Source organism: Lampris incognitus, chromosome 10 (assembly GCF_029633865.1).
Source record: "Lampris incognitus isolate fLamInc1 chromosome 10, fLamInc1.hap2, whole genome shotgun sequence".
NCBI lineage: Eukaryota > Metazoa > Chordata > Actinopteri > Lampriformes > Lampridae > Lampris > Lampris incognitus.
The window spans coordinates 14,580,914-14,591,335 of NC_079220.1; the positions used below are offsets into that span (position 1 = coordinate 14,580,914).

Sequence of the window (10,422 nt, forward strand, 5' to 3'; positions counted from 1 at the left end):
GGTACTGACCACTGCATACTAGAAACACCCCACAAGACCTGCCATTTTGGAGATGATCTGACCCGGTCGTCTAGCCATCACAATTTGGTCCTTGTCAAAGCCACTCAGATCCTTACACATGCCCATTTTTCCTGCTTCCAACACATCAACTCCAAGAGCTGACTGTTCACTTGCTGCCTACTATATCCCACCCCTTGAACAGGTGCCACAGTAATGAGATAATCAATGTTATTCACTTACCTGTCAGTGGTTTTAATGTTTTGGCTGACTGGTGTAGACGACACCAACTGTAAGGCATGGTGCCTTTCAGTGAGAACATTTGAATACTACACAGAAAAACACATAAATAAAACAAACAGCCAAATTAGACAACATATCCATATATTTTTATTGTAGCTGTCAGAGGATGATGCGAGTCGTTTCACTAATGATGCACTCACCATTTAGGACCAAACACAGAAAAGTAACTTCACTTGAGTCATGGTAAACTGGTGACACATGTAACACGGTGCACAATGCTTTTTTGGATAACACAACTTTAACATATTCCACGCTGTAAATATACATGGCCTATACAATGTATTCACAAGTGGAGCAGAGCTTTCAAGTTTAACTAAATGCTCCAAATGATCACCCGAAATAAATCCTCATCATCCCAAAATTCTGAAGTCATGCTGTTATACTAAGAGCCGTGGCCGCCTAGATCACAAGATGAAGCGTACAGTTAGGAAAGCGTCGAGGAATTCATGGTTTCTTGCACAGGCTACATCATTAATATAAATCATGTTTTGTTTTTGTTTTTTGGCTGTCTTTTAAGCATGGCAGTGCTAATGGTCACATAGTATATACCTTTTTATACTACTGTGGCAATATGAACGGTTGATAATCTCTTTAAATGTATTCTTCTTTTTTTTAATGTACAGTTTTTGCAGAGTTGTGACGTGACAACAGAAATTGAAAGAAACCCAAAATGACCGTCTTGAGATTCTTAAGAAAAATGACACAGTGACACAGATGTGAGGAACTACTATCTGCTGTTACTGAATCCAATATGCAAGTAAGGACTTGGTGAATTTCAGTGGACTTGGGTCATGCGTCCACCACAGAACTGTAAAAACACAAACACACGAAACACGCGTCTTTTATCGCTGTACTGATCCCTATGGAAAGGTCCTGTTTACTCAACTCTCGACCCCATCACAGCCTACGACGTCAGCGCTCCGCCTCTTTCCACAGTTTAAATAATCTCAGCCGTCGCGGACGCACACGTCTCGTGCCCCCTTCTATTTCCACCAACCAATAAGAATGAAGGAGGGGCGGGGCCAGAGAGGAAGCTAATTCCTTGTCCACTCGGTGCACGGGTATTTTTGAGAATGTAGCCATTTCTTTGCATTTTGGCCTTTCGTCCACACGTACACTGCGTTCTGGGTCACTGAAAGGAGACCTACTGGACAATTCCTCCCATGGGGGAGATTTTCAGAAACTCCGTTTTCAGTGTTGACGTGTAGATAGGGGAAACGGGGTTTTTGGCTAGGCGTTGGCTTTTTTTTTTCCGGCTTCTGATTGGCCAACATGGCTTTAGGGTTACGGTTAAATCGCCACCTGGTGGTTCGGCATGCTCTTAACAGCGCATTCATTGGGTCGAGCAGCACCTGTGTTTGCATTTTCATTTGGACGGAGATTTTTCTACAGCGCTTGTGTGGACGAGATTTCTTTTTAAAGAATGAAGGAGGGAAAACCCCGTTTTCAAAAATACCCGCGTACGTGTGGACTAGGCACAAGACTAGATTTACTTTGTCGGAGCAGAAAGGGGAACAAAAATAAACCAGCAAATGACTTTGGACACAGAAAGCCCCCGTTTGACATTTTATGCATGTATCACCACAATGTGAAAGAAGAAAAAGAAATATCGCCTCTGTCATGAAAGTCATCGCGCAGCATCTTCTCCCAGCGCTCCGCACCTGCTTTTCATTTGAAGCCCTCACCTCCAGCATTAGCGGTGTTTCTGCAGAAGCGGTCTGTGGTGGACGCACGGCTTTATCCCACACGTGTTCAGTAGGCATGAGGCTTATCAGGGCGTATTTCACTAAAGAGTTGCAAGCAGCTCATAGTAGTAGGATGTGGTCCATCTGGAGGGGAACTGGCTGGGGTTGAACGTTCATTTTTTATGCAGTACGTGAAAGTCTTAAATGTTTTTCATAATTTCTTTAGTTTTATTTTCACTCGCTGAACGCATTTAGAGCCCCACAGCTCCCCCTAGAGGTGGACTTGCTAACTGAGTATGTGAATGAGTCAGTGAGTTCTTCTCACTTTTCCATGAGTTGCTTTGCTTCTAAAAAAAAGAAAAAAGTTGAGGTTGCCAGCAACTCTTTAGGCACTCATTTATCTTGGATGCATGTGCACTGTTGCCTCTTGGAATATAAATTTTCTTTCTTTTTCTTTCTTTTCTTTTTTAACATCACTATTGATACCAGGCGCGAATGTCACAATATCGAAGGAAAAGTTATTAAGGAGTAAGCCCTCTTTTACCACGACAGTTAATGAGGTTATCTCGTTTCTGTAGCATGCAACGGAGTGATGGATGGGCTGCTATCCTGGCCTTGCACCCAATCCCACTTTGTGACTGCTAAATCTACCCTATTGTCAACGGCTCTGTTGCATCATCACAGAATAGAACAATGCAGAGCCAGCCAGCTCAAGCCGGTTTAGATATGCTTTAGGGATGTGAGATGGCACAAAGTGAGAATACAGCCTTCTTAAAATCTCTTCTTGGAACATTTCTTGGACATGGACTGTGTGCCAGACTTCGAATTACAAGAATTACTACTTAAAGAAAATCGTCTTATCTTGCACAGTTTGTCCCCCCAGAAAGCACTACCCAAAGTGCACTTCAGGCTCCAGGCAAACTAAAACAAGTCAACACAGTAAAATTCAATTCCAATTAATAAGAGACTTGCGTCTACGGTTTGCACTTGATTAGCATTTCTGTACAGGTCCAAGATTTGACTCAGAGTCCCTCAGCAGGGACTGACAAAATGCCAATGAATAGAAAACCTGTTTATTACTGACGCAGTGTATACTAGAGGATCACACATCATAATGTTACCAGACGCTGTGGAGGGGCCATCGTACATTTTTTTCACAGTGCACTTTTGTGACTCTGGGGAGTACAAACGAGAAATTTCCCCTTACTCACACACCGCCGAGTTTTTTTAGGTGCTGCAGTTTGCATTACCTCTTATTGCTTTGTACATAATCTGGTTGCAGCATATCAGCTGATATATTTCATTGATTTGCTTTAGTTTGAGCTATTTTCTGTTGTCCCTGATTGAACCAAACTGAATGCAAACTAGAAAAAACCCCACCATCAACAGAAAATAAGACGTAGCTTGGGGGGAGCAGACAATAACTCTAGATAGAGATCAAATTTGGGGGGACAAACACATTCACAGTGGCATACCTCCTCGACCTGTACAGACTCTCACGGCTCCAATGTTAAAAAACCCCTGCTCGAGCCATGCCCTCAATTCTATTTGGCCATGATGATATCGACCCTGCCTGCACCTCTCCTCCGGGCTCGGGCTTCGAGGGAAAGCAGCAAAATGATGGGTTGCATCATACCGCTGCAGACTGCATCACAGCGTAGCTCAGAGTTGCTGCATCTTCATCTTTGTGACGATCCAAACCATGGCGCACCAGTGCCGTTTGGATATTGGATTACAATGATTCTTATGACTTTTCACTTTTATTATGAAGTGTTGAAGCAGCATCTGTTTAGCAGCAGCCATTGTCTCTGCCATGGACAGGGACCGAGCTCTGGTCCCTTAAAGCAGAACTCAAAACTTCTACCTTTAAGGAAAGAAAAAAAAGAAAACCCAACAACACATCTCACGAAAACTTTCGGGCATGTAGACTCAGATGAGAGCAGTAATTGCAATAGAGTGCTCTTTCAGTCCCCAGTCGAGCTTTGCTTAGTAATCCGTGAATGTGTTTTCTAGCGAACTGACGCAGTGCTATTCATCACACCTCCTGTTCCAAAACCCTGTGTTTTAAGTCAATTTCTCCTTTCACCCTTAAGAGTTGGAAGAAAATATCGATTTGAGGTTTCAGTTTTAAGAGGCAACGTATTTTTTTTCTTATTTAGTACTCAGAATGGAGTGAAAAAGCAGTATCCCACTTTCCCTTCATTGCCGCCATGTCACTGGAGCTGGCACCCTCTACAGTCATCTTCGGGCTCGGTGTTGTCGGAGGACTGAGAGCTCTCCTCACTCACTGTCAAATACAATACAGCCACAAGAGGCTGGATCAGAGCTATGCCAACACATGGAATTGTGAATCTCAGCATGCTTTTGGATAAAGTGCCTTTATATATGTGACATGAAGGGCCAAGGAAAAAGGCCCATATGTGCACAATGTTGGGAGTTGTTGGATAGAGTAAACCTGTATGTGTGTATGAATCAACCACAAATCAAGAAGCAAATCTTCCACACAGATTTTGAACACTATACAACTCCCCCTCCCCCTTTTCTCCCCAGTTGTATCCGGCCAATTACCCCACTCTTCCGAGCCATCGTGGTCGCTGCTCCACCCCCTCTGCCGATCCAGGGAGGGCTGCAGACTACCACACGCCTCCTCCGATACATGTGGAGTCGCCAGCCACTTCTTTTCACCTGACAGAGAAGAGTTTTGCCAGGGGTATGTAGCGCGTGGGAGGATCACGCTATTCCCCCCAGTCCCCACCCCCGAACAGGCCCCCCGACCGACCAGAGGAGGCGCTAGTGCAGCGACCAGGACATATACCCACATGCGGCTTCCCACCCGCAGACATGGCCAATTGTGTCTGTAGGGATGGTTGACCAAGCCGGAGGTAACACAGGGATTCAAACCGGTGATCCCCGTATTGGTAGGCAATGGAATAGACTGCCACGCTACCTGGACACCCCACTATACAACCCTGGGAAAAATGCATACCATGAGAAATGCATTTCAAATTTAAGAAAGAGAGAATGCAACTTACACCACTCGCTCTGCACTGGGAGAAAGGCTTCATCCCCGTTCTCCCTGATCATCTCCTCAATCTTATCCAGCAGGTCGGAGATGCTCCTGCTGTCCTTGACAGGGCTCTTACTGTCCAGGACGTGGTAATAGTTCCCGCAGTACTCCAGCAGTCTGTGCAGCTCCCGCCCTCCTCTCTGGATGTGCTCCTCGATGGGAGTGTGGCCCAGCCAGTCGCCACAGCTGAACAGCACCATGGTGTGCAGGCACGCCCTGTCACCAAACAGGGTCTCCATGTGAGCCAGCAGGGTGCGTCTCTTCCTGGCGGTCAGGGAGGAGACCACGGGGAGGACCAGCAGCAGCGTGTGGGGTCCGGGCCGGAGGAGAGCGGCGCCACGTTGCGACTCCTGGCGGATCCGTTTCGGGGTTCGCCGGACGGAGAACCAGTCCCAGCCCGGAGTGTCGACGATGGTGACCCTGCGGCCCGAAACCAAAGCTTGCCTCCGCAGGCAGAGCTCCGTCTCCTGGCCTGACTCAAAGTCACGGCGGCCAAGGATGGAGTTCCCCACTGAACTCTTGCCTACGCCTTTCCAACCCAGCAACAATACTCTGAGCTCTGAGAGAACAGGGAAAGAGAGAGATCAACACACTGGAAGTGTTGCTATGTATGTTATGTGTGTGTGTGTGTGTGTGTGTGTGTGTGTGTGTGTGTGTGTGTGTGTGTGTGTGTGTGTGTGTGCGTGCATGCATGTTTGCTCATACATTTGTAAGAAAACAACAGAGAGAGAGAGAGGGAGAGCGAGATAATGAAGCATTGAGAAACAAATACAGGGAAATCTGATAAAAGGATAATAAGTAGAAAAGAGATAGTGAGGAGGAGGGTGGAAGTGAGAGAGAGAGAGAGAGAGAGAGAGAGAGAGAGAGAGAGAGAGAGAGAGAGAGAGAGAGAGAGAGAGAGAGAGAGAGAGAGAGAGAGAGAGAGAGAGAGAGAGAGAGAGAGAGAGAGGTAACAATGATTAACTAGTAATGAGAAAACTATTTCCTGGGAAAGTACTTCTGCCAACAGGGCTGTTTTCCCAAGAGCAGTGTAGCACAGATGTGCATCAATCTCTCTCCTCACTTTTACATCACACTCACTCATTTGAACACACACACACACACACACACACACACACACACACACACACACACACACACACACACACACACACAGAGCTCCTTTTTACCTCTGGGAGGTCCTCCTATCATCTGCTCCCTCTGTCTGGCGTGCTCCTCCATTCTCATCCGCTCCTCCTCCAGAGCTCTCCTGGCCTGCTCCTCCTCCAGGAGAATCAACTCATTCACCTCGAAGTACCAGCCTGGTATAACAGCAGAGAAATTATTCATGGTCCATGTGTTTAATAATATAACTGCGTTCAGTAATATAACTCAGGAGTCATGTAGTGACCTCCCTGTAGACCCAGCGCAAGTTACACAATGTGCGTATTTCATCTAACTATGGGCACTTTACGAAACGGTGCGACGCAACGAAAAAATATAACCAAAGCAAACAAACAACATAGAAAATACGCAGTTAATTTGACAATATACTGAGCACGGTCAAACCTTGGTTGTCAGTGATCATTTCCTCTACTTTCTCCATCAGCTCCGGCACTTGCGTGTTGTCCTCCCCATCCTTCTGAGTGTTATCAAAGGCATGGTATCTGGAGAAATATAAGCACTTCAGATATGTTTACCCACACACGGGACACGAGGTAACAGTCCCTGGTGCCATTTTCCAGAGCGAGCAGTCACGCATGCTGATGCACCAACTGGTCTCCGGACAGACGACATGTCCTGGGTCCGTCTCTAACCAACAGGGCTGCGAGTGTGTGAGCATACCGATGTGTCACCGGCGTTCGGGGCGAGGCGCCTTCCTTTGTCTGGGTTTTGCTAAGCTAAGAATTATGTTAAAACCCAGACTCATTCATCGAAGCCGTGTCGGTACCAACAAGGGGCTGCAAATCTACACAACAATAAAAAATCGGGCTTTTAAACCCAGTGTCAACCTGACCGGAGTTCATAAAGTCAGATGACGTACTGATGGACCCACTCTCATCATTTTACCACCGTTTTCATGCATGATAAGCAACCCCTCCACCAATGAGGAGACTTCTCAGCGGATTCTTGCTGTGCTAATGATGGTACCGTAACTTTTATTTATTTATTTAAAAAAACCATTTGGGATCCCCCCCCCCCTCTCTCTTTTTCTCCCCAATTGTATCCGGCCAATTACCTCACTCTTCCGAGCCGTCCCGAACGCTGCTCCACCCCCTCTACCGATTCAGGGAGGGCTGCAGACTACCACATGCCTCCTCCCATACATGTGGAGTCGCCAGCCCGCTTCTTTTCACCTGACAGTGAGGAGTTTCACCAGGGGGACGTAGCGCGTGGGAGGATCACGCTATTCCCCTCCTCCCCCCTGAACAGGCGCCCCGACCGACCAGAGGAGGCGCTAGTGAAGCGACCAGGACACATACCCACATCCGGCTTCCCACCCACAGGCCACAGACACGGCCAATTGTGTCTGTAGGGACGGCCGACCAAGCCGGAGGTAACGCGGGGATTCGAACCGGCGAGCCCCGTGTTGCTAGGCAATGGAATAGACCGCCACGCCACCCGGACGCCCCTGATTGGTACCGTAATGTAACAGTTCTTCTTTCAGTCTTCTACAATCTGTTTTCTTGGTAAAAGCACGTGTGGGTGGTTAAGGCTGCAACAAGGATTTTTCCACTGATTATTCACCAGATTATTCACCAGATTACTCACCAGTCTCACTTTCGTTTTGATGCGGCTCCATATGACCGACATCAGCAAACGAGACCATCAGCAATATTAGCTTTTGCTACGTAATGATTTCACATGCTTGTTTTGGGTCGGATTCCCAACGAAATCTGACGAAATGATTTACGGTACACAAACCGGATACATCGCCATAAACAGAGGTACATCACCTCATCGCTGTAAATCTTGCAAACAGCTGTTTTTTTAAAACCTCACTGCATCTTTCACGCTTCCGGTCAAAACAAACGCAACAGCTTCCAGAGAGCGAATGAAGAACTTTGCGACAATGGTCTACGACATGACGACGTTCTTCTGCGAAACACTACCGCTTGTGTCCACAAGGGCGCGCAAAATTATCAAAAATCCAAAACGTTAAAGATGAAAAATGAGCGTGAACGCGAATGAAAGACAGACGGATAGACAGAGAGAGACCACAGAAGAAGCCCGAGAAGCTTTTGTACCTGCTTCCGCATCTCTCCACCAACCATTGCAGAGCTTCTCCAGTGTTGGCTATGTGTTCCTCAATGAAAGTCCCTTTGGGCAGCTTGTCCACCCCAGTAAACAGCACCATGGAGTACCTCCAAGTTCCTCCACCCAAGGCACCCAGCTGGTCCTCCGCAGCCCTCCTCTGGATTTCAGCAAACGACTGGGTGACAGACACCACCAGCAGGATGACGTGGGGTCCGGGCGGGCAGAGGATGGCCCCCATGCATGGCCCCTCGCTGTCAAGGCTTGGCACCGGCCGTGGTGGGGTGTCTGACTCATCGACGGCGGTACTGCTCTCATCGCCGTCACCGTCCTCCTCCGGATCACTGGGGACAGCCCAGGGAGGAGTGTCGACCACGGTCACGCGTCTTCCATAGATCTCGGTCTGGCCCACATTACTGTGAGTGGTCTCTGTCCCGGCCTCGAAGACATTATCCCCCAAGATGGTGTTGGCGGACGATGTTTTCCCTGCCCGTGGCCCCCCTAGGATTAACAGTCTGCGCTCAGGCGGGTGGCGGCCCCCGGGGTCTCCTGTTGGAAAAGGATGCGTTCAGGTTACAACAGCTTAGTGTTGTTTCCTTTCTTTATCTTGTTTTTTTTTTTAACAGTTGGGGTTTGGTGCGTTTGTTTTTGTTTGTTGGTTGAACTAGATGTAGCTCGCGTTCAGCCCCTCTGGACATATCCTCAGTGTGGATCAAGCACAACATAATTTACTTTGATAATCACAATCTTGGCATCTGAATTGCAGTTTTAATACTTAGTGAGAGATATCATCTGCCATTTTTTCGATGGTACTGGCTCGTCTCAAAAAAGCATTTTGAGGTTGAAACTGGCAAATTAACTTTTTCGCCCTGATTCATTTCAGTGAAACTGTCTCCACTTTCTATCTTCCCATGGACTCGATTTTCTTATCTCACCCCTGTCCCTTTTTATCGTATGACAGCTTTTATTCTCATCCTTAATTTCTCCTTGTGTCCAGTCATCTCAAGCTTTCTTTTCTTTTGTCTCACAGCCTCTGCCCTCTTTTTGTAACATTTAGCCTCTACCATTGCACTTTGGAAAATTTGGGTCAGAAAGGAGGAACCTTGGACTCCTTCCAGGGAGGATTTGGCATGAGGACAGAATATTATATGTTCTGAGTAGATGTCAGCTGGACATCATACATGTTTTAATTGGATGGCTCGGTGACAGAATATGTCATTTGAGAAGATGGCAAGAGGATAGTTGCTCGTTGTGACAGAATGACAGCAAGACAGGAAGGAGAGAATACATTAATTGATCTATCCGCACAATTCACAGCTGATAGGACTTTCCATGTGAGCTGCTAAACACAGGAAGTGGACTCAAGCAACAGTTTCCTGTGTTGTGGATATCTATGTCAGAGTTTAATGGTGACCCAGACATGTACAGTTGACAACAGATGCCATGCATATGGAAGGGAATGAAGCGAATGCATCATGGGGCTGATGACCTGTTGTGAAGCATACAAAGGAGGATGAAAAAACCCCACTTACCAGAGTCAGAGGCAGAGGACACAGCAGCCATCTTGTGCAATGAACCTCTGGCTTCCTCCTCCTCAGCCCCCCTTCGCCTTCTCCTTTTCGACTCCACCGTGCTTTCCCAAGTCTCCTTGCTTCTTCAGAAATCTGGCTGCGAGGCAACGGTTCCTGAGGGATCTGCAAAAGGCTGATGGTCAAAGTGCTTCCTCCTGGCTCGCTCTCTCACTCTTACCCTCATTCTACTGCAGTACATTATACACTGTACCTTCACTTCCTCTCCCTCCGCTGTCTCCCTCTCTACTGCTCCCCGAGTCTCTCTCTCTCCCCTCTCTCTCCCCTCTCTCTCTGTGTCTCAGTATCCACACTGCCACTCAACCCCCCCCCTCTCTCTCTCTTCTCTCCCCTTATCCAAGCCTCCAGCCACCCCTCCCACCACCACCACCACTCCCACCACCACCGCTATTCTGGCTCTTCTGTCCTTTTCAGCTGTATCATGTATTAGTTTCTTGACTTCCAGCACCCTTTCATTGTCTCTCTCCTGTGTTTATCTATCCGAGCAGAGAGGAAAGATTGAGCAATGCAGGAGGAGTGAAGTCAATACCACTCCTGCAGCAGCTCC

The 10,422-nt window shown here is 47.4% G+C and overlaps 1 protein-coding gene across 1 annotated transcript; it reads right to left on the minus strand.

Moving 5' to 3' along the window:
- Nucleotides 1-372: 372 nt before the first annotated feature.
- si:dkey-110g7.8 (GTPase IMAP family member 3) lies at nt 373-10,135 on the minus strand. Its single transcript, XM_056287916.1, has 6 exons — nt 9,819-10,135; nt 8,280-8,835; nt 6,601-6,698; nt 6,222-6,353; nt 5,018-5,611; nt 373-4,272 (listed from the first exon to the last, which is right to left on the minus strand). Exons 1-6 carry the CDS (start codon nt 9,847-9,849, stop codon nt 4,199-4,201), a joined length of 1,485 nt encoding a protein of 494 aa, XP_056143891.1. The 5' UTR covers nt 9,850-10,135; the 3' UTR covers nt 373-4,198.
- Nucleotides 10,136-10,422: the final 287 nt, after the last annotated feature.

Bases quoted from the DNA above. Each gene is read 5' to 3' on its own strand.
- si:dkey-110g7.8 (XM_056287916.1), bottom strand. From the start codon at position 9,849: ATGGCTGCTGTGTCCTCTGCCTCTGACTCTG. The intron at 6,699-8,279 runs GTACAAAAGCTT...ATATTTCTCCAG, and splicing joins GTGGAGAGATGCGGAAGCAG to ATACCATGCCTTTGATAACA. The intron at 5,612-6,221 runs GTAAAAAGGAGC...CTGTTCTCTCAG, and splicing joins GATAGGAGGACCTCCCAGAG to AGCTCAGAGTATTGTTGCTG.